The sequence below is a fragment of the Cyprinodon variegatus genome, unplaced genomic scaffold (assembly GCF_000732505.1).
Source record: "Cyprinodon variegatus isolate N-32 unplaced genomic scaffold, C_variegatus-1.0 Scaffold127, whole genome shotgun sequence".
In the NCBI taxonomy this organism is placed as follows: Eukaryota; Metazoa; Chordata; class Actinopteri; order Cyprinodontiformes; family Cyprinodontidae; genus Cyprinodon; species Cyprinodon variegatus.
Window position 1 is genome coordinate 1,141,379 of NW_015150580.1, and position 24,665 is coordinate 1,166,043.

At 37.5% G+C, this 24,665-nt stretch overlaps 1 protein-coding gene across 4 annotated transcripts; it reads left to right on the forward strand.

The window, feature by feature from the left end:
* Positions 1-315: 315 nt before the first annotated feature.
* LOC107085554 (F-box only protein 11-like) lies at positions 316-14,758 on the forward strand. 4 transcript variants are annotated; one of them, XM_015375929.1, is made up of 22 exons: positions 316-646; positions 3,520-3,683; positions 3,864-3,945; positions 4,095-4,239; positions 4,328-4,457; positions 6,504-6,587; positions 6,667-6,799; positions 6,935-7,041; positions 7,881-7,992; positions 8,479-8,585; positions 8,655-8,792; positions 8,880-9,097; positions 9,175-9,355; positions 9,444-9,566; positions 10,771-10,856; positions 11,090-11,166; positions 11,243-11,386; positions 11,490-11,600; positions 11,685-11,792; positions 11,874-11,982; positions 12,078-12,176; positions 13,519-14,758. In XM_015375929.1, the coding sequence occupies exons 1-22, from the start codon at positions 559-561 to the stop codon at positions 13,646-13,648; spliced, it is 2,676 nt and encodes an 891-aa protein (XP_015231415.1). In that variant the 5' UTR covers positions 316-558; the 3' UTR covers positions 13,649-14,758. The 4 variants fall into 4 exon arrangements, with proteins under 4 accessions (XP_015231415.1, XP_015231416.1, XP_015231417.1 ...); XM_015375930.1 differs by having other exon boundaries at positions 4,098-4,239; XM_015375931.1 differs by having other exon boundaries at positions 3,864-3,924.
* The last annotated feature ends 9,907 nt before the right edge of the window (positions 14,759-24,665 follow it).

The window sequence follows — 24,665 nt, forward strand, 5'->3', positions numbered from 1 at the left end:
GGAAAAGGTATAACAGACAAATCATGGCAGTGTTTTTTTTTTGTTTTTTTACTTTAGTAAAGTCAAAGACATATGAGGTGGTGTTTAACATATATATATATATATATATATATATAAAGCATTTTTTCAACTTCACATTTACAAGCACAAATAGTTTTGCAGCAGAAATACTGTGATAAAATGCTTTTTACATTGCCTTGATACGAGCCTTTTGATTCGTCCATTGAAACCAATATGTTGAAACGCAAATTGTGATTGGTTAAGGTGACGGTATGTTTTATTTTTTTCCTGTCGATTGTTTCCCGTGCGAGTTAATGGCTCCTCCTGCTACGGAGAGAGACAGAGCTGGCACAGAGCAGTGAAACGGGGGTTAGCCGAAATACCACGGAGCAGAGTGAAAAAATAAGCAATTACATCCCAGAGTCGGGTGATTTTAGCTTGTATCGGTGGGGTTATTCGGGGGAAAGGTCGTCTGGGTGGCTGTTCCAGTCGAGGGGCTACGTTTGATCAGTGGGTAGTCGAGGATAGCGGCGTATATTTCGACAACCAACTCCCCAGATGAACTCCCTCAGAGCCACCAACAGGAGACCCAGGCGAGTATCGAGGCCGCGCCCGGTGCAGCCCGAACGAATCAACGCGGATAGAGGTAAGCTAGGCCCCGGCCGGCTAAAGGTTTTAAACAAAGCCTTGTTACGCGAAGCTACTCTTTTATGTAACCTGCTTTATTGCTGTCTAGTTGCTTAGAAGGTCTGGAGCCGGCTGGTTTTTCGAGGAAAACCCGAGGCTTCTCTCTCCGTGGCACAGGCCAGGCCGCGCTTTGTTTGGCTTGAGTGATTGAGGCTATAGCTAGCTCACTGGGTTAGGAGGAGGAGGTTGGGGGTTGCCTTCGCTTAATGCGTATGTAGCTAGGCGGACTTCATAAATGCTTCATATATTCCTCAACTGGAAGCTCAAAGGACGGCCTAGCACCATGTCACCACAAGCTTCACAACCACCCGGCTGCTGCATTCTCAGCTGTTCACAGCCATTTCTCCGTGTGCAAACCTTTAGGACTGCCATTTTTGGGGTGTAACGTTAACAAAAACATTAGCAGTGGTTTTAGGGGCAGTGCTAGCTGATTGCTCTCGCCTCAAGATGACACGCATATCAGCTGTGACTGGGCATACAGTGTGATTTAAGCTAATTAAACCGTGTCAGCTGTATATCCACACAGTTGTAGGGTTGGAGCTTTATTTTATCATCGGCTTGTCACCGCCGATCTATGCTAGTCGCGGCTTGATTTGTTTACACCGCGGATTTACCAGCTACGCAGTTCAGTTTTTAGCTTTTAGCCGCACGTTTAATCGACATCGTCTGGTTTGACAGCACTATAAAAGAGCAGTGTGGTTGTGGATGGGATAACGACAAATGCATACAGATTGGGGTCTTTTCATGATAGCTAGACCTGGGAAAAGGCATTTTAGCTGCAAATAGCGAATATGCCATAATGAATCACAGACCTTTGTCTGATTTATTTGCCCTTAAATTGAATGTGGCAACATCTTTCAAAAACATTGTAACATTTGCAAAACAAAACTAATCATTTCTAAAGTTCTTAATTTAATTTCGTGTGTGAAGATTGAGTATTGAGGCATTTACTGCTTTTAAATTGGTGAATTTCTAGATATGTTTATGTTTCTCAGCTAAAACATAACTGGCTTATTAAAGATCCTGTTATGTGATTTTTTTTTTATGAGTATCAGTTATCTGACTTATTAGAGTTATTTTATTCACCTTTATAGATAATAGCATAGAATATTTAGCTTTTGGATAATATCTAATCTTTTAATTTCTTATCCAGTTTTCCAGAGTGATTTTAAGAAAAGTATATTTTGAATGTCTTCCTTTATTAAATCTTTATTTAATTTTTTTTTTAAACATTAGTTATCAAACTGGTGATTAATAAACCAACACAGTTCTTTTCACTGTCTAAATATAGTTCAGATACCAAATATATATATGTATATATATATATATTCACCATATATACCTCAGATACCAAAAGCTGCTTTGAAGCAATTATTCATGATTGTTATATTATTATTTTTGCGCAAATTTATTAATCTTTTTTTATTATTATTATTATTATTATTATTATTATTATTATTATTAATAATAATCGGATAGCAAATGGTTCCTTAAAGAATACTTTTTGCAAAGTTAAACCGCCTAAAAATAAGTTTTCCACTTTAAGTCTCTGAGCTGCAACAAATTATCGATTGCTAAATTTGTTGATAATTGTTTCAATAATCGATTTATAACAATTGATTTGATTAAATGTTTCAGCCCTAGTTAAATGAATACAAACCCTGGCAACATTTCTGAGGTGTTTTTTGTTGTTTTTTTGTTTGTGTTTTGTTGCTGATATAGAGGCATATAATTACACTGACACAATCAAATTCCTAATTAGTTTAAAATAGGTTAACATTTGTTCTAACTTTCTTAATACAAAATGACATCTGTAACCCACTTTGGATTTCAAAATCTGATATTTTACCATGAAGATGTAAACAAAAGAAATTCTGTCCATTTTTACAGGAAAAAAAGCAGAAACGTTTTTATAAGTTTAGCTTAATTAAATAAAGGTGTGCATTGTTTGCTATAGGTGTACATGCAAAATCTCCTTCAGAGATTCTGTTAAACAATAACATATCCTTTGTTAAAGAGCATTAAAAGAACTTCCAGAGATGAAATCATGTAAACTTGCATTAACCTCAAATTCTGAAATGTTTATTCCTCACAAATTACGTGTGGCACGATTTTTAATAATTTCTTCCTTAGACATCAAAATATTTTAGAATATGAAACCTAGTTTAAGTATTGTTTATGCCTCTTGAACTAACTATTAATAAGGGATCTGCAGAGTTTATGAAACATGCTTAAATGATTGAATTTATACATTCGGCATTGTAACATTATTTAAAAAAATGCAGTACCTTAGTTAAAGCGCCTACCAACAATGTATATTGCCTACTTTCTCTTACACTTTGACATGGACAAAGTGCAAAAGCGTGTGCTAGTGCATCAGTTCAGGTTTCTTTCTTTGTTTTTTTTAGTTGCGGTTTAACTAAATCAGTTTGAAAACTTACCTTTCAGGAAAAACAAAGCATCCTAATATCTCTACCGGCTTTGTTCGCATCAGACTGACTTTATGAGGTGTTGTATGTTTAAAATAATAGATACACTGATCGAGCAGATACTTATTTCCTTTTTTCATTGAGTCTTTTCTGTTTGTCTCATGAGTATGTCATTAAAAAAAGTAAAAAAAAAATGCTGGCAAATTAAAATAGGCTTCAGTTAAATGTATCTTATTTGTTATACTCAAAGTGCATCAAAGCACTTATGATTGGTTGGCACTTTTTATAGTAAACGGGGAGGGGTCAAAATCTTCGTCACTTCAGTGGCATATAAAGAACATCAATCTTTGACCGATTGATTTACGGCATTTTTATTTAAGACCTGCAATACTCTTCTGTTTAGATGAGGAGGCTCCTGCAGCCGCTGCAGCAGAAATGGCTATTGAGGAGTCCGGCCCAGGTGCTCAGAACAGTCCCTACCAGCTTCGACGCAAGACCCTGCTTCCCAAGAGAACCACCGCTGCCTCTGCCACCGCCTCTGCCTGCCCCAGCAAGGGCCCGATGGAGGTGAGACTAAAAGCTGCTGGGTCTGTTCTTTGCTACATCCTTCTCTCTTTTTGCAGAGTGAAGATGGTAAATGTGGCCTGGGGGGAAAACTTATCCGTTTTATTAAACTGTCTTTTCTCAACAAAGCTTTTACCTTTCCCAATGAATCGCTTCAAGCTTAAATCTTGGCTGTGTTTTCAGGGAGCTTCCACTTCATCAACAGACGCCTTCGGTCATCGAGCCAAGCGGGCACGAGTGTCCGGTAAGACCCACGACCTTCCAGGTGTGTTTAAGCTCTTCAGCTTGATGAGCAGTGTTTTAAGTTTGATTTTTGTTTTGTTTTTTCCGTGGCTGACTTCTGCTGTTGCGGTAAAGTCACTTTTTACTATAATATCAGACTTGGACAGTTTTTTTTTTTGTTGTTTGTTTTAGCAGCCCCAGCAGAACAATATCTGCAACAGAAGCTTCCAGATGAGGTTGTTTTGAAGATTTTCTCTTACTTGCTGGAGCAGGACCTTTGCCAGGCAGCCTGTGTGTGCAAGAGATTCAGCCAGTTGGCAAACGATCCCATCCTATGGTAAGGGCTGTCAGCTCTTTGTGTCTTAAACTATATTAAAAAAAAAAGGTTCACTAAGATTCTGTACTTGACGTTTTCTTCCCTCAAGGAAACGGCTATACATGGAGGTTTTTGAGTATACACGTCCCATGATGCATCCTGAGCCAGGCAGGTTTTACCAGGTTAGCCCTGAAGAACACGAGCATCCAAACCCCTGGAAAGAGAGCTTCCAGCAGCTGGTTAGTACTGTTTTTATTTAAGGTTAAAAGTTCAATTTAAATGGAACTGAGTCATTTAATCCTCATACTTAGTTTTCAAACCTCAGAAACAAGCAAACAGCTCTTGCTGAAAGAAAATGTTTTTTCTTTTATTATAGGGAACACTTTGTTTAAGCTTCTTTTATTGTCTGTGGCTTTTATTAGCAATGCAGTTATTCTTATTTAGCACAAATAAATGCTGTAGGTGTAAGCTTGACTTGTTTTATGTTTCTCGGGTTTTGCTGTGTCGAACCTCTTTAGGTTTAGCTGGTTAAGTTTGATTAACCAAAGTGTTTGAATCCTTTTTGTGTAAAGAAGGTCTAAGGTAGGGATGTGCCACTTGCAGCTTCAGAGCCACATTTGGCTCTTTAGACCCTCTACAGCTGCTCTTAGTAGTGGTTGAAATGTATATTGTTAGGATAATTATCATTAAAACACAGAGCCTATCTTTAACAATATAAAGAGCTAAATAATGTACTTTAAAATTAATACCAGTCTTAAAAGCTTTAGTGGTTTTATAAGAGTGATGAAATGGACATTAAAGTACCAGAAATTTGTTTTTAGAGCCATTATGCTTTTAATTTGCTTGGAATTTTTGTGTTTTATTATTATTTTAAAAGATGAAAATACATTATTGGTTGTTTATTGGCAACAAATTTCCTATATGAGATAATAAAAAAATAATAATAATAAAAAAAAAAAAACCACCATCTTCTTGCGGCTCTAAAGAACTTTTACTTGGTTGGACTCGGGACAAAATGGATCTTTGGATATGAAAGGCTGCAGACCCCTGGTCTAAAGGTTCTGCAAATTCTATAAGTTACTTTAAGTTGAACGGTCATCAGTACTAGTGCTGTGTTTATCTGATGACTGTATCAATGTATTAATTAGAATGTAACCAAAGTTATGTTCCCAGTTTGTAGCCCTAAATAAACTACTACAGAATCATGCTATACCATCACAGATCAGTTTATTTCTCTCAGGTGTTTGCATAAATTATTGGGGCCAACAAATTAAATGACAGGAGATATTATGACCTCTGTTCACACAAAATTAACTGAGCAATGCTCTGCTGGGAATCATCATTTGAATTATAAAATTGGTTTCCTATATTAGGATGCAGCAGACAACTTTAAATTAATTCTATCAGAGGTAGAGGTGAGGTAATGCAGGATGGGTAAGAAACTTAAAGAAATCAGGGAAAAACAGATCAAAACACAAAATGGGAAAGTAGAAATGTGAAGGTATTTCTGCAAAAAATTCTGTTTTTTTTTTCCTTTTCCTGTCAGCTTTGTTTGCAATATCTATACGTGGCATGAGTTTCTCACTGTAAGGGTAAACTACTGTGGTTTCACTCTATTAATGTTCTATTTCAAATATAAATGTATCATCATGATTTGTTTACCTTAGTTTATAGAGAAAAAATGAACTCTAGAGTTTTTGTGAATTTAATACCCCTGTTTGATTAAAATGATCTTTACACTGTTTATTTATTGTTAATTTCATATAATAACCAAACTAAAGAATACATTCTGGCTAAAATGAGCTTTCATTTTTAAGCGTTTATTGCAAACAATAGAATTTCTGCTCTGTATAGAGATACATAATTATAGAAAGCTGTAGTTACAGTGCTATTTAGTCTGACTACCTGCTCTGGTAGCCAGACTTTTATTCTTTATAAAGACTGATTTTCATGGCCAAACCAGCGGAACGATATGACTGCATATTTGAAGCGTGCTAAGCTCTTCTTTAGTCTGGGCATAAAGGAATGCAGATCATTGTTGCATCCACCACAGAGTACATTGCTGTATTTGTTACTCATTAACTTTCTATATGTATTCTCCTTTGGTTTGACACCACTTTCATATCAGTATCTGTGTCTTTGACTTCTATGGTCTAATCGGCAAAATAACCAGCTTTATTTATTCAAAAAAATTCTCTCTGCTCTGAGGTTTGGTCTGATATTCAGAAAATGTGTGTTTACCATTCTGCATTCATCAATTTTGCGTTTATATCTCTGTGTTGCAGTACAAAGGTGCACATGTAAAGCCAGGCTTTGCTGAACATTTCTACAGTAACCCTGGCAGATACAAAGGCAGAGAGAACATGTTGGTAAGTTCAAATCTGCCAGAGGAAGTCAGAACGGTTGCTCAGCATTGATGAAGTCTGAAAGTGTTTTTGTCTTTGGCAGTATTATGACACCATTGAGGACGCGCTCGGAGGTGTTCAAGAAGCCCACTTTGACGGTCTTATCTTTGTTCATTCTGGGATCTATACAGATGAGTGGATTTATATAGAGTCTCCCATCACCATGATCGGTGCAGGTAAGTATGCTGCTGCCATAGAGAGATGCTGAAGATCTTTATACACTTACATGCAGTCCATATCTGTCCTGGAGAGGCAAATCGTATTAAACTCTCTATGAATAGTTTAATTAATGCTATCTGTTTTCTTCTCAGCACCTGGTAAAGTAGCAGACAAGGTTGTCATAGAGAATACTAGAGATTCAACATTCGTCTTCATGGAGGGATCAGAAGATGCGTATGTGGGATACATGACGATTAAGGTAAACAAATGACCTCTAGTCTTTTACAAATAAATATGGTAGTACCCTGTCATTTCTGATTTAAAATGAACAATAAAATGATTTCTTAGTTTTAGACTGATAAGTCGTGATGTCTGACATCCGCCTCAGTTCAGTGTGACATATTGAAGTCCTGTATGACTTTCTTTTTTTTTTTTTTATCTTGCAGTGTGTAGAGAGCTTAAGTTCTTTGGTTTATAAATTTGTAAAACCTTAACCTCTCACTTCTGTTAACCTTTTGTCATTCTGATTTGTATATAAATAAATATTGTGTTCTCTTCATACTGATTTAAATGAGAATGTTTTTGCCTTTGTTTGATAGGTCAGTGTTTTTATCGAGGCAGAAAAGCAACAAGCTGTCTTTTAATTTGAATAGTAATACTTGCTTTGAATTGTAAGCATTATTACACTTAACCTCGACAAAAGTAAAAGTCATTCACTCCCAACTAAAGTCAAAACATTTCAGCCACAGCTCGCAGTCATGTTGATTTTAAAAATGCTGTAAACTAATAAAAAATGTATTACATTCCAGAACAATACAATGTGCAACTTATATTCATATATAAAATAAAATTATCTACAGAATCTTGCAAGGATAAAAAGGTGTGCAAGAGCAGCAAATGATAGCGAGTTAGTTGGGAGAGATGATGGTTAGAAAGAATAACTGTCTATTGCACAGGGTTAACTAAATAAGAGCCGACATATTCCTCTTGTTTTCTGAGCCATTAGCAGCTCTTTAAAAAAGCAGTAAGGAAGGGTTGAGCAGACAAGTGTTTTCTGTAGTTATGCCTGTCTGACTCCAGTTTCTGTTTTCTTCTCAGTTTAATCCAGATGATAAATCAGCGCAGCATCACAACGCCCACCACTGTTTGGAGATTACAGTCAACTGCAGCCCCAACATCGACCACTGCATTATCCGCTCTACATGCACAGGTAAACCTGCCGCTCACCGTCAGGTGATGGTTAATCATATTTCCTCATACGCTAATAAAACCAACTTGGCCAAGTGGGTTTGGTTTTACTGGAATGAATCCCTCTATTTGAAGTTATACGTCTCAACTGTGCAAAATGTTAGTGAGTGGTTTGGATTAATGTCGGTTTTTAGTCAAAGTATGCAGGGGTGCTGTTTGTAAGTCAGAAAACTTATTTGTGGTGCTTTCCTTTTCGTGTTCTTTAGTGTCGTGATCATTGTCAAACTGAGGCAACTAAAAAGGTGACTGTTTTTATAAAAAAGCCTTTATTAGGACATGGCTGAATGGTGCATTTTTTTTTATTATTATTACTATTAGCCATGTCCTAATAAAGGCTTTTTAAGAACAGTCACCTGTGTACTTGTGTGTGTATTTTCTTTTTTTTTTTTTGTATCGCATATTCTGTTCGCATTTCGGTTGCCTGATGCCTTCCTTGCTCTGTCCCCAGTGGGTTCAGCTGTGTGTGTGAGCGGACAAGGTGCCTGTCCGACCATCAAACACTGCAACATCAGTGACTGTGAGAACGTGGGACTTTACATCACAGACCATGCACAGGTAAAATCTAAGTTTGTTTTAATAAACAACAAACAGGCTCTTTGACCGCACCCCCTTTTGTCTTTGCAGGGCATTTATGAGGATAATGAAATCAGCAACAATGCGCTGGCAGGAATTTGGGTGAAGAACCATGGTAATCCCATCATTAGGCGTAACCACATTCACCACGGACGAGATGTAGGAGTGTTCACGTTCGATCACGGCATGGTGAGTAAGGCTACCTACATCCTGTTTTTCACCTTACTTAAAGAAACCTTTCAGAGAAGCTTACCTGTCCTTTTGTGATCACCGTAGGGTTACTTCGAAAACTGTAACATTCATAGAAATCGCATAGCTGGCTTTGAGGTGAAGGCATACGCCAACCCTACGGTTGTTCGCTGCGAGATCCACCACGGACAAACGGGAGGCATCTACGTCCATGAAAAGGGGCGAGGTCAATTTATAGAGAACAAAATCTATGCCAATAACTTTGCTGGTGTTTGGATCACATCCAACAGCGACCCGACGATACGGTAAGAAGGCTGAAGGTGTGAACCATCGCTGGGTTGTCCTCTGCTTGTTAAACCTTATCCCTTCCTCTTAATTTCAGGGGAAACGCTATATTTAACGGTAACCAAGGTGGAGTGTACATATTTGGAGACGGGCGGGGTTTAATAGAAAGTAATGACATCTATGGTAACGCCTTGGCTGGGATTCAGATCCGAACAAACAGCTGTCCCATTGTAAGGCACAACAAAATCCACGATGGGCAGCATGGAGGCATATATGTGGTAAATATTCTACTCATTTGTTTTACAATTAAATCTTTTCTAGTAAGTGGGGATATGTTTGTATGAGTGACCATTTCCGTCATTTCAGCATGAGAAAGGCCAGGGGGTGATAGAGGAGAACGAGGTTTACAGCAACACGTTGGCTGGAGTCTGGGTGACCACAGGAAGCACTCCAGTGCTCCGCAAGAACCGCATCCACAGCGGCAAACAGGTAACAGCCTCACTGTTCAAACCAAGGGAAATCTTAACCTATCTGATAACTGATCTATGTGTTCTCACTTTAAATTACATTTCTTCACTTCAGATATTTAATTTGTCGATATTTTCTGAATTCAATATATAAATAAATTGTATAATATGCCAAATAAAATAACTTATTTGACTAGTCATAGCAGCAAGTTGAAGAAAATCTTATTTAAAAATAAAATTGTACCAAATACCTAAAACTGACTTTTTTTTTTAACCATCTTAAAATGTGGAATTATTTTTATTGAAAAACCTTTATGATTACTTTTATAGCATTTTGAAAATATCTAAACAATAAACATCTGAAAGAAGGCAACAATATTCTGTATATCTTTGTTAAATGCCCTGATATAGACATAATAATGGTAAAATTGCTGGATTATGGTTTAACCAAATTCAGTTCAATTAAAAATTACGTCATTGATCCTAAAGGAACATAACATTTTGTTCTAACTTTTTTTTTTTTATTATTATTGCAAATTAGTTGTTTTTAATAGCTGTAAACAAGAAGGATCCTCTGATTAACTGAACTATTCTATTCCCATTCTGATCATGGTTTAAACCAGAAACCTGACAAGGAACCACAATTAAATCACAATCAATAACGCAGTCTTAGACTTGGACTACTTTTATTGTCTTTTTTTTTTTATTTTTTTTATACAAAACTAAATTTTCGTATTGTACAGCTTTCAGACAGTAAATGAGCAACAGCTTAGGAGTGAAATGAACATTTACATTTCTAAGTGCAGCAGTGATCAAATGTAAACAGTCTCCAGGTGTAATTGTTTATGGGAGTCACAAAATCACTTTACCCTGAAGAACCTGAAAGTAGGACATAGTCCAATCACTATCCCCCTTTTTTACCAGTACAAAAAGACAAAAGAAAAGCAATAACATACAACTGTTTAAAAGCATCAATAAAGTGACTTATTGATGCTACAATTTGTTTTATTAAATTAAAGATGCGATGGGTGGGATAAAAACAAATGGCTCTTCAGTGCTTTTAATTGTTACCCATTTTGATAAAAAGAACATAGAAAACTATTCATAAACTCTATCTTTTGTCATCAGTACTAGTATTTTTGCTATTATTGACAGTCGTAGCTCATGATTTTATATTTACATAGATAGAAAACTGAGTTTTAGCAACTATTTCCTTTCTCCCTCAGGTGGGCGTGTATTTCTATGATAATGGCCATGGGGTGTTGGAAGACAATGACATCTACAATCACATGTACTCTGGTGTACAGATAAGGTGATGACCTGTTTCACTTGTTTAATTGCGGAAAGAAAAAAAAAAGTGAGACTGAGAGGTGAAGATTTTATCCTAGCATGTAGTATCCTTGTCCAGTGCTATATGAATCCATGGAAACTTTCTGGTCCATACTTTAAGGTTGATTAGAAAATGATTATTTTTCTGTCAAATTTTATTCCTAGAGCATTCATTAAAACTGGAGAATAATTGTTTTATCATTTTTATCTTTGCAGGACGGGAAGCAACCCAAAGATAAGGCGCAACAAGATCTGGGGAGGGCAGAATGGAGGGATTTTAGTTTACAACTCAGGTTTGTATTTACACCACATCAGTCGGATGAACGACGAGGAGTCCAAGCCTCTTCTAACTCTGCTCTTATGTTGCAGGGTTGGGCTTCATCGAGGACAATGAAATCTTTGACAACGCCATGGCTGGAGTGTGGATCAAGACAGACAGCAACCCCACGTTACGGAGAAACAAGATCCACGATGGCAGAGATGGGGGCATCTGCATCTTCAACGGAGGCAGAGGTACATCATCGCAAATGCCAATGGTCGCAGGATCCAGTGTATCTCTCAATATGCACTTCTTCTGAAGGGGAAACTTATGGGGAAAAAAATGTATTCTCTGTAGGTCTGCTTGAAGAGAACGATATCTTCAGGAACGCACAGGCTGGAGTTCTCATCAGCACCAACAGCCACCCCACACTCCGCAAGAACCGCATTTTTGATGGTTTTGCTGCAGGTTGGCTTTAAAGACATTTTCTTTAACAATGAAACATTGGTTTGTCTAATTTGTTCTCACTGATCACTTTATTCGCCCAAACAGGTATTGAAATCACTAACCACGCAACTGCAACATTGGAAGGCAACCAGATCTTCAACAATCGCTTTGGCGGGCTTTTTCTGGCCTCAGGAGTTAATGTCACCATGAAAGGTAGGAGGCAGCTTTATATCTATTAATGCTCCGATGGTTCTTTAGCTGTCTACTAACTGTCGTTAATGTACCTGCTGTCAGATAACAAGATTCAGAATAATCAGGATGCTATTGAGAAGGCGGTGAGCAGGGGACAGTGTCTTTACAAGATCTCCAGCTACACTAGTTACCCTATGCATGACTTCTACAGGTAAATAACCATATTTATTTCCAGCTTGATCTTTTCTGCTTTTTTTTTTTTATTTGCTATCATCCAAGTTTTTTATTAAAATGTTATTTTTCTAGGTGTCACACCTGTAATACAACAGATAGGAATGCCATCTGTGTTAACTGCATCAAAAAATGTCACCAAGGACATGATGTAGAGTTTATACGACACGATCGGTAAGGTCCTCTACTTTTAAATTAAGCTTCCTATGTTTTAGTCAACCGAATCAAACTGTTCTTGTTTGTTCTAAGATTTGACTTTGTATTCTTTCTGTTGTTTGTTTAGAACACAAGTTTGCAGAAGTTTTGAAGTCTTTTTTTATGAAAATTTTTAATGTGTTTTCAATACTCCTTTTTAGGTTTTGGAAATTAAATAAATCAATATCTTAGTTTCTAAAGTTCGTCGTAATACATATCTGAATTCCCTATTGAAAAGTTACATTTTGTTTTTTTCTATGCCAACAATGTTGCTCCTGTGATTCATAAAGGAAATTAAATGAGGCTTCTCCATTTTTTGATAGTCAGGATGGAGCGGTCCAAGGCCACCATCTCCAATGGAAGCGGGGGTTCGAACCCCACTTCAGACATTGTGATTTCTAATTACTTGGACTCCTCTTCTCCCAAAAGATTGCCATTGGTGTGCTAGAAAGCAGTTGCCCATTAAAGCATGGATTCAAATCCTGTTACTAATGTGTTGAAGCACTGTAAAACATCAATGCACTGCTATTCAAGCCTTACAGATAGGACCCAATTAGTCAGATGGTTAAAGATTCCTTTGGGCACCTCAGTGGAGGACTTTATACAAGCCTCCATTAAAAAAAAAAACGAACTGGTGATCTCCAGTGGAGGATTTTACACGGCGCCATCGCCACAAACTCGTTTTGTTCGTTATTAATCGGGGTGTTTTAAACAAGTGTCTTTTCTGCGGTCTGTCTGTTCCATGTTTTTTATGAAATGCAGAAGACTAAAGACAATTTTTAGCGTTTTAATTTGTGTTTTTAGCCTTTTTGGTACGGTTTTCACAAACACTCTTTTTATAGGAGGATTTTCCCAAAAAAGAAGAAATAAGCCTAAGACCCTACTTTTAAATGTTGTAATCAGTGAAACAAAGATGGCCGTTCACCTGTCCCGTAGAGACAGACTGCCATGGCTTTGTGGAAGTGCAACATTAAAGCCAGAATAAGGCTGGAGCTTCACTTCTACAGAGTGACACAGAACATGGAGGATTTTATTCATTTGTGGGGTTTTAACATTTTATGCAATGTCAGATGATGAATTACATTTTAACAAGCTCCTCATTTAACCATTTTTAGCTGACAGTTGTTTTACGTTAATTGTTTGTTTGATTTGTTTAAATAAAGTGTTAAAGTCAAGTTTTTGATGGGCGAAAAGGCAAAAGTCACAGCTTTAATTGGACAATTAGAAAAAACATTTATTTACTAAAAAAATAAATATTTAGCTGTTAATTTGATTTGTTTCACATTTCCTAATAGTCTATCTTATACGCATTTTCCTCCAGATTTTTCTGTGACTGTGGAGCAGGGACGTTGTCCAACCCGTGCACCCTGGCTGGAGAGCCCACCCATGACACAGACACTCTGTATGACTCTGCGCCGCCCATCGAGTCCAACACGCTACAGCATAACTGAAGGGGTCCTCTCAAGCCAGCGCCCACAGATGAGAAAACACATTGCATTACACATAGCCATACACACACATACACAGTTCTATACGTGCATCCGCCTGCAGCTATACGGACCCAGAGAGACACTGAGCGCAGCGCTCTCAGATGGGACCCAAATGGAAAAGGCTGCAGAGGAAGCGGCTTCATCTGGCTGCAGCGGACCACTAGAGGGAGCTGTGGAGCTGACAATAGACTTGGAACCTGTTCTGAGGAGCTTTTGAGGTCCACCTGGCGGCACTTAAAGCATGAAGATCTTCACACGGCTAATCCTTCTGGCCCTCAAGAACTGCTGTTTTAAAGACTTCATGCTTCCTCATAGCTGCCATCCTATTGGTTTAAAAAAAAATAATGGAAAAGATTGATCGTGTGTGTGTGTGTGAGATGGAGCACTTGGGCTTTATTTTTTTTTTTAAATATATATATGTTATGATGAATGGATTTTATTTCAATGCTTTCTCATGTAGTTTTGTATTTTCAAGCAAAAAGCTGACTGTATTTGAATGTCTTTTATTTTTATTATATATTATAATAATTATTTTTTTTCTTTGGTTAGCGTCCCTCCCTATTCCCCCCCACCATGTCAAACTGCAGAAGCTGAAAAGTTCCAGTAGTGAATTTCTTTCTGTGAAAGAGAACCTTGTTAAACACTATAAACCCTCTCCTGTGAGTTAGTTTAAATGGCAGTTGGAGCGGGTCCGCATTTGTATAAAGAGGTGTGTGTAAATGTGTGTTATGTACAGTGCAAAGTTTGTGTGAGTGTGTGTTTATGTTGTTGCAGTCAGTGTTTTATGGAGAGGGTTTCGATAGGAGGCGCCACAGCTCCTTTTTAACTGGAACTAAAGTCAGTCTGCAGCCCCCTTCCCCGCCCCCCCAGTCCCCTCCCTGCCAGTGTATCGTGGTGACTTTGGCTCCTCATGCAGCCTGAATCGTATGCATGTACCATAACATCTAGACTTAATATATTGTGAAGTATTCAATAACCATTAGTAGATGCTAGTTGGAATTCAAAAAGGGGTATACTTTCTTAGAAAGACAAAAGAAAACTGAAAACTTGCCATTTCTAAGAAAATAAAACTTTATTAGATCAAATATGTCTGTTTTCATTGATTTGCGATGATGAAAATATTCTGCTGAGTTAAAAGGATGTCACAGTAATTGAAATATTTTCTTTAATTTTAAATGTAGATATCTAAAAAAAATATATATAAAATATGGTCAAGTTTATTTTTATTTTTTTCATTCTTCACAAACACCACAGGTGATCAGTTGAGGTGGTAACTAATGTAAAAGGAACTTGAGAGACATGTTTTTATATTATTTATAGCAAATTGAGAATATGTACATGGAAGTTTTTTTTTGTTTTTTTTTACATATGGAAATTGGGATGTGCATTTTTTTTTTTCATTCCTATTTATACCAAAATTCTTAACAAAAACTCTTTGTTTATAGCTATCAATTTCAACTTTTGGGTGATTTCAATTTTTTAGACTTTTCATTACAACATTTTGTGTTTTATTGCAAAGCAGTTGCTAATTCTTGACTTCTTAATAAAATTAGCTTTTTATTTTTGGGAAAATGGGGAAAAATCAACTATAATGTTGGCCTTTGTGCTGAAAAGTTTGCAGACCACTGACCTACAGTATCATGTTAACCTTTTAATTTATTCATATAAACATGCTTCTAGCTCAATGTTGGAGATATATCAATGTTAATCAGGTGCAATCCGGTCGCAGAAAAATACTATTTTTTTTGTCATTTTTCTGATCATGGGTATTCACCATAAAAGCCAACACTTACACTGTAGTAGTATGCAGTATAGAGTACTATATTCACAATGAGATACATTACAGCCTTTTTAATGGTACTGAAACATACTTTCAGTCAGTTTTAATCTTATTCCCAATCAGCAGCTTTTTAATAGATTATTTCATCCAAGCATTTTCATTACAGGAGAAAGTGAATGTCTTACTTTTCAAAGCTGAATTCTTATGAATATATAAAAATATAACATGTAAAAATAATCAAATTAAAACCATATTAGGGAAAATAAAAAACCTTTCTAAAAAATCTGAATTGGTAAATGAGAACTACAAAATCCCCCAAGGAAATTTTGGAGGTGCCTGCAACTTGGTTTGTAGTTATTTCACTCCAGCGAAGGCTGTATGGGGTTGGTTGGGTTCAGCTCACAACAGTCAAGTGTGTGAAACCTTGTGGTTACATCTCGACATACCAGATGCCAACTGACATTACCACACCTAGTGGAAATTGGTGTGGTCTCACCTTATGGGGAATGGCATGACAGCTGTCATTGCCACAACTTGTGACGACTTTCGTCGCCAGACCTAGTGGTGACTGCCGTCATGATGCATATCCCTATGCTGCAATAAATTGCTGAGTGTATTGTTAAGGCTTTTATTTTGTAGAGTACCTTGTATCTTATTTTGAAGGTCTAGCAGTGCTCTGTCTTTAGCATATGGTGAGACTTTGGAGTGATATAGAATCCTTAACTTTTGTTCAATCACTCTTTTTACTTTTTATTGGGTTCATAGATGGTTTATTACACTTGAATTGGAAAGCTTTATTTAGGACTTTATTTGTGGACTAAGGTGTATCATGAAAGGACTTTGTTTTCTAATTTCAAGAAACTGGTTGAGTTTGGGTCATAATGTTGATCCATATGCCACAATGAGTTGGTGTGTATAATGGAAAGGCTTTTATTTTGTAGAGTCCCTAGTTTCTTACTTGAATGACATCTGGTTAGGCCAATCGAAGGTAACTAAAATTACTGTTGCTTCGGTGTGTAAGATTGCCAAAACAATGTAGGAATCCATAATTTCCTCTGGTTTCCCTTTCTGATCTGACAAGTGATGATATGTTTAGGCCCATGTCATCATTCAACCGCTGGTTGTCTAAGTGGTGTCCTGAAAACAATGTGGGCTACATTAATAATTGGCAATGCTTTTGAGGAAAGCCTGGTCTGATTCGGAGAGCCTGCATGGCTCCCACTTTGGATGGTGCAGCTCTTATTTGTAGGAATCTGGTTAAAACACTGACAACCCAGGGTGCAGACCAGGAAGCAGAGTCATAGTTTAACACACATCTCTGCAGCTTCTCTACCGTTAGCCACTCATTACTCCACCCAGACAGTGTCCTGTCCACGACCAAAATCGATTTAATTAGAAAAGATTTCCTATGGATTAAATCATGATAATCTAATTAAAATTGAAATAACTCCAATTAGGGGAAAAGTTAAAACGATTAAATGTGGTTTCTTTAACATAAGATCTCTTTCCTCTAAAAGTCTGCTAGTTAATGACTTGATTTGTGATAATCACATTGATTTATGTTGTCTTACAAAACTTGGCTGTAGCAAGAGGATTATGTGAGTATAAATGAGGCAACTCCGTCTAGTTATTGAATTTTTCACATACCCAGAAATTCTGAGGAGGAGGAGCAGTAGCAACAATCGTTCAGTCTGACTTATTTATTACTCCAAAGGCAGTTAATTCCAACTCTTTTGAACATTTAACCCATGGCAAGAAAACCTCTTCTTTCTGTAACTTTGTATCGTCCAACAGGTCCTTACTCTGAATTTTTAGAAGTTTCCAGATTTCCTAACTGATTTGGTGTTAAATACTGACAGGTTCATCATATTGGGGGATTTTAACATCCATGCTGACATTGAAGGTGATGGCTTAAAAGCAGCCTTTAATGCTATCTTAGGCTTGGCTTTGTTCAAAATGTGAATAGTTCCACACATTCTCACCTTCATACTTTGGACCTTGTGCTGACACATGGCATAGAATGTGAAGAAATAACACTATTTCCTCACAAGCCTGTCCTCTCTGTCCACTTTTTAAGAACATTCAGGATTACTTTAACAGAGTTCTCCTCCCCCAAGACAAGGTTTCACTTTAGCAGATCATTATCAGATAGTGCAGTTATAATTTTTTAAGAATCTGTTTCACTTTCTCGCTCCTCTGTGTCACTGAGTAGTGCTCCAGGGGGCAAAAGTTTGGTTTATTCTAGTGATGTGAGATGAAGCCTCATGGGGCATTGAACTGTTTGGCCAAATTGCTTCAACGATCCTCACAGTTCATGAGGCCCCATGTGAACAAGTCACCACCTACTGGTGGAGTGCATAACTACGATCAGCAATATAATCTGTTATGCTTACAACTGTTTGTGCTTTTTTCCCCATTTAAGTTCCTTTGAAATTGTCCATGATTGGTGTGTATAATAAAATCCTTTGTAAGATTTTGTGTCCATAAAAGTTATTAGAACAATCCTTAAAGGTACACTGTCATTTTAGTGACATAAGCTGAAACAGACAGTAAAAGTGCTTGTGCAACTTGGGCAATGATCAGTAAAATGAAAGGTGTTATTCATTTTTGTTCAGGAGTAGTCATTTTTATCAAAAGTTTTTAGCCTCAAACTATTCTTTTTTTTTTTTCAACAAAACTTCACCGACCTTTGAAAACACTCATTAACAAGGCACTGAAGAGGCTGATGTGCATAAGAACACAAGTGCAAGTCTGTACAAATTCGGGTACTGGAGTTTTTTCCCCTCCGAATACTCCAATGGATTTTCCACGTGGCTTAACCCCATCCACAATGCTGAAGGGTTGCGTATCCTTCACTACAAGGCCGACAAGGAGCTCATCCAGCTCTTGCTTCCTGATGGCTGGTTACAAAGATATAAATACTGTGTCCATTACCTGTTTGGGTTATTCATTTACTCAATAAATAAAATACAATAAAGAAAATTGGTGATTGTGTATCCCCTAAAAACTCCCACATCTTGACTGAGTAGTGAGGCTGTTTAAATGCCTGTCGAAGTTCTCGCGAAGTCCAAACCACTTCCTGAAGCGGTCTCATGGTATCACAGTAGAGAGGCTTCGGACATCATCAATTTTGGCCTCTCCCCTAAATGAACCACGCCTCGACACAAGCATCGGGGAAACACCACCTCTATTTCTTGACACACGCCTCAAAGCCTTGGCTAAACTCTTAACATCACTACTTTATTCCTCTTCACATGTTGATGATTTTGTTAATGAGGTTGCTAGTTCTCTGCGTACTGCCAACACAGCCCCTTTGAAAAAGAAAAACTTTAAAAACAGAAAGCTGGCTCCCTGGTTTAATTTCTCCAGTTTCCTAGCATTTTGCTTCAGAGTGCAAAATGCTAGGAAACTGGAGAGAAAATTGTTCTCCACATACCTACAGGAATCCTACCTAGTCTGGAAAAATAGTTTACTGCTGTATAAGAGGACCCTTCGTAAAGCAAGAGCAGCACATTTCTCCTCATTAATAGAGGAGAATAAGAATAATCCTAGATATCTTTTTACTAAAGTTGGCAAACTCACCCAGAGCCATAGCTCTGTTGAACCATCCAACCCACCTGCTCTTAGCAGTAATGATTTTATGAGATTCTTTATAAATAAGATAGATGTTATTAAAAATAAGATTTTTAGCACTCTAACTATGATTGGTTTGTCTCTGGAAGATGAGGCAGCATCTGTGGTAGCTATACAATCTGAACTAGGTTTAGATTAGCTTTGATCCAGTTGAAATTTAAGAGTTACAAAACTATTGTCTTCATCTAAACCTTCAACTTGTATGTTAGATCCAGTTCCAGGTTATTTAAGGAAGTATTCCCTATGATCTCATCCTCCATTTTAGATGTGATTAATCTCTCCCTGTTACAGGGATATGTACCAAAGGCTTTTAAAGTTGCTGTAATTAAGCCTTTACTTAAGGAACTGTCTCTTGACCCAGATGACTTGGTCAATTATAGACCCATGTCAAATCTTCATTTCTTATCTCAAATTATTGACAAAGTAGTTGCCAAACAAGTGTGTGATCACTTACACCATAATGAACTTTTTGAAGAGTTTCAGTCTGGCTTTAGAGCTCATCATAGCACTGAAACAGCTCTGGACAAAGTTGCTAATGATTTTCTCATCGCGTCAGATAATAGACTTGTGTCTGTACTTGTCCTGTTAGATCTCAGTGCTGCATTTGATACAGTTGATCATGCTCTTTTAAAAAGAGTTGAATATTTTGTAGTAATTAAAGGAACAGCACTAGACAGGTTTAAATCTTATCTATCTGATCAATTTCAGTGTGTTCACGTTAATGACAAATCTTCCTCATCCTCAAAAGTTACCTGTGGAGTAGCACAGGGATCAGTGCTAGGACCAATTCTCTTTACTATATATATATATGCTCCCAATCAGTAGAATAATTAGACAGCATGGGATAAATTTCCACTGTTATGCTGATGATACCCAGCTATATCTGTCTATAAATCCAGATATATGCATTGTTCAAATACATTGTTCTTTTAAGATCATTATTGCAGTTAGAAACATATATGAGTGCATTTTTGTTTGTTTTTTTACCAACTGTCTAATGAACTACAGTGGGGCAAAAAAGTATTTAGTCAGCCACCAATAGTGCAAGTTCTCCCACTTAAAAAGATGAGAGAGGCCGGTAATTTTCATCATAGATATACCTCAACTATGACAGACAAAATGAGAAGAAAAAAATCCAGAAAATCACATTGTCTGATTTTTAAAGAATTTATTTGCAAAACATGGTGGAAAATAAGTATTTGGTCAATAACAAAAGTTCCTCTCAATACTTTGTTATATACCCTTTGTTGGTAATGACAGAGATCAAACGTTTTCTGTAAGTCTTCACAAGGTTTTCACACACTGTTGCTGGTATTTTGGCCCATTCCTCCATGCAGATCTCCTCTAGAGCAGTGATGTTCTGGGGCTGTCGCTGGGCAACACGGACTTTCAACTCCCTACAAAGCCACTCCTTCATTACCTGGGCGGTGTGTTTGGGATCATTGTCATGCTGAAAGACCCAGCCACATTTCATCTTCAATGCCCTTGCTGATGGAAGGAGGTTTTCACTCAAAATTTGATGATACATGGCCCCATTCATTCTTTCCTTCACACGGATCAGTCGTCCTGGTCCCTTAGCAGAAAAACAGCCCCATGCTTCACTGTAGGTATGGTGTTCTTTGGATGCAACTCAGCATTCTCTCTCCTCCAAACACGACGAGTAGAGTTTTTACCAAAAAGTTCTATTTTGGTTTCATCTGACCATATGATATTCTCCCAGTCATCGTCTGGATCATCCAAATGCTCTCTAGCAAACTTGAGACGGGCCTTGACATGTACTGGCTTAAGCAGGGGGACACGTCTGGCACTGCAGGATTTGAGTCCCTGGCAGCGTAGTGTGTTACTGATGGTAGCCTTTGTTACTTTGGTCCCAGCTCTCTGCAGGTCATTCATTAGGTCCCCCCGTTTGGTTCTGGAATTTTTACTCACCGTTCTTGTGATCATTTTGACCCCACGGGGTGAGATCTTGCGTGGAGCCCCAGATCGAGGAAGATTATCAGTGGTCTTGCATGTTTTCCATTTTCTAATAATTGATCCCACAGTTGATTTCTTCACACCAAGCTGTTTACCTATTGCAGATTCAGACTTCCCAGCCTGGTGCAGGTCTATAATTTTGTTTCGGGTGTCCTTTGACAGCTCTCTAGTTTTGGCCATGGTGGAGTTTAGAGTGTGACTGTTTGAGGTTGTGGACAGGTGTCTTTTATACTGATAACGGGTTCAAACAGGTGCCATTGATGAAGGTAACGAGTGGAGGACAGAGGAGCCTCTTACAGAAGAAGTTACAGGTCTGTGAGAGCCAGAAATCTTGCTTGTTTGTAACTGACCAAATACTTATTTTCCACCATATTTTGCAAATAAATTCTTTAAAAATCAGACAATGTGATTTTCTGGATTTTTTTATTCTCATTTTGTCTCTCATAGTTGAGGTATATCTATGATGAAAATTACCGGCCTCTCTCATCTTTTTGAGTGGGAGAACTTGCACTATTGGTGGCTGACTAAATACTTTTTTGCCCCACTGTATACCCAGTTATTAACCTCAGGTGGCTTTAAGAGGAATTTTTCACACCATTACATCTCTAAAGAGACGTGCTAGTCAACAATTGCGTAGGGGGCCTACCAGGTGTCAGTGAGAGGGGCCCCATCACTGACTCATAAGCAACTGCTGTCTCTGCTCACCATATTTACGCTATTGCTCCAGGTTTCATAAATTTACTCAGATTACATACATAGGTTTATGTAAGGTAGGGTGGAGGCTTTGAGGACCCAAATGCAGCGAAGAGTAGGCAGAGATGAGTTTTGCTGATTTAATTAACAACAAACAGGCAACTGAGGCAAAAAAAACCCTGCAAAAATACTGAAACTGAAACAAAAAACAATAACGTCAGGGAAAATACACATGGGGAGCAAGAGACGAGGAAGCAACAAAAAAACAACAAGAAACCAGCAAGCATTAACTCCAGATGTGGTGTATATGAAGGGAACAGAACGAAGGATGGCTAATGAGCTGATATGGAGCAGGTGTGAATAGGACTAACTAGAAGGGAGCCAAGGGAAGGAACAGGCACAAGGGGGCAACAGAGAGTAACTAATACTAACCAGACAGAAGACAGCTATAGAGAACAAACCCTGACCCTTTACTCATATTACATAAATACTCAGATTACCTGATTACATAAACAGGTTACTCGATTACATACATCAACTACTCAGATTACATGCATACAACTGAATGCAGGTGATGCTTGGGGGAGTCTTCCAATTTTTCTTTGCCTCTAAACTTCATTTCAGAAACAATATGTGAAGTTTTTTGAAGCATACTGTGATGCAATACTAAATCTATTTTGCAGTTTTTTTTTTATTTATTATTATTTAGCAAATAAATGTATTCCTGTGGAGCTGTAAGCACCATACAATGCATGGTGCTTGCATTGCTATGGCAGGTGCCAATAATTGTATTAGCGAGGCTTATTTGTCAGGTTGTCATTTTTTTAAACTAAAACATTGAATCAGGCACTTCACAGTTCTCATTCATTTTTCTGTAAATGTTTTAAACTGCTCCAATACAACATTCACATTTTAAATATCGTCTTAATTAGATGTATCCAGAAAAGTATCATAATCAACAAAAATATGACTTGAAATCAGAATTCTGTGTGCAGCTATTCTATCAAATTTTCACCTAACTGAATTAAACAAATTAAAATTTCACAAAAACATTTTTTTTGTTTTTTTTAATGACCTTTGAAGGAAAATGAAGAAAAGACCTTTTCAGAACGAAGTCAAAACTCTGCTGGTTTCCTTTCAAAATGTGCCTCACAGATAAAACTGAAACAGCTTTATTATGCACATGGAGTCACAGGTCTTTGGGGTATAAACCCAATTACACAGAGTAAAACTCGTGTTGTAATTTTAGAAATGAGACCAGTAGTAGAAACAATGCAGAACACATGGTTGACGCCAGAAGGCGTGACAGGAATGGATGAACGGGACCAGGCAGGCAATTGGCAACCACGCAGACACGGCTGTTACCAAAGAAGAGCCTGAATAATAATGAGCCTCTTTGAATCGATCAGCTGAAAATGCTTGTTTTGACACAGAGCCCTGGTCCAGGAAAGCACATTACTGGGATTTGTATCCTTGATAATAATTTCATGGTTGGGAAACCTAAATGTACCATAAAAAACCAAAAAACATATTGGATCTTGTGGTTCCCTGGTTTAAATTTCAGTGTATGCCATTGTGTGAAAGTATCTCCAAAAACACTCTGGTCTTGTTTCTCTCTTCTGAGGCCTTTCTTTTCTTCTCATACACTTCGTAGACACTTTTTTTCTGACGACCCTCTGCCACTTTCAAAGAACCCCCATGAGAAAGGTGAGCTTCTATTACTGGCTGAAGCCGTAGCTCACTACAGATATATGCCTAAAAGTGCTCATACACAGAAAAAATATAGCTAGCTTGGGAAGAGCACGTAGGAAAGCCTTACATAAACATATCACCAGAATGATTGACAATTAGGAGGACCACTTATTTTGATGATCCACCTGGAAATAAAAGATTGTCAGCTATACCTTTAAAGAGCATTTAAAGTGTAAATCCCAACAGGTTCGCTTTGTTATATCTTCAAATCCGTTTTAAGTGCCAAACACTTTGCTGTAACTAAATGCTTGTTCGCAGGGTTACTGCATAATGTCAGTATTCAGGGTTGGACTAACTTGTTTTAACCTGCCTGTTCATTGTACCTTATATGCTCCGATGACAGTCTTTCAGACTAAAAGCTCACATCAGTAGAAAGCTACAGATACAAGCATGAGCAAATATTCTGTTTGCTTTTGGACTATTTTTGATTTCCACCAAGACATATTCCTGCTGCATCTTATTGTAAATTATATTAAATTACCTGCGTTAAACACTAATTTAATTTCCTTAGTTGAAAATCTAAACAAATTCATGCAGGGATACCATAAAGAAAACATCTGTACTAAAATCTTGTTGAATAGGGCTTTAAGGGTTATAAAAGACGCTGACACATAATTTAAAACGTCTAGAAACTAGATGGTTTTTACATACCAATCCTTTCTAACATTAACTGTCTGTGACATCTGTATATGTTATGCAAACTCTTAAGGTAACTAAGGTGTCGTTAGCGCATGACTGCCTGTAACTCATTGTTGTTTTAAAACTTGGCCTCCAAGGGCACTATAGTCCGATTCATTGAAAACTCTTTGAAAAAGCTTTGTGAAGTGTTGTGTACTAAATCATTCTTTTATTGGAGTTGCATAATCTCACACTAATAAACATAGAAACACCAGACTCCCAGTTTAAGTGCATGTATACAGCAGGGGAAAAAAAAAAAGAAGTTTTATAATTAACCAACATCAGCATAGGTGTTGGTTCCCCTAGTATCCCTTGGGAAACAGTTCAATCTAAAGCTTCTTGTAATTTCTACTTCAGTGTTAATCTAGGTTTCTAGGAATTTAATAATCCATGACTTCCTGTTAAGTGTGCAAATATGTGACAGAGGGCCTTTTCTAGTAACTGCAGGATCCCAACACAGAAGTGGAT

Bases quoted from the DNA above. Each gene is read 5' to 3' on its own strand.
- LOC107085554 (XM_015375929.1), top strand. From the start codon at position 559: ATGAACTCCCTCAGAGCCACCAACAGGAGACCCAGGCGAGTATCGAGG. The intron at 4,458-6,503 runs GTTAGTACTGTT...TCTGTGTTGCAG, and splicing joins AAGAGAGCTTCCAGCAGCTG to TACAAAGGTGCACATGTAAA. The intron at 11,387-11,489 runs GTACATCATCGC...TATTCTCTGTAG, and splicing joins CATCTTCAACGGAGGCAGAG to GTCTGCTTGAAGAGAACGAT.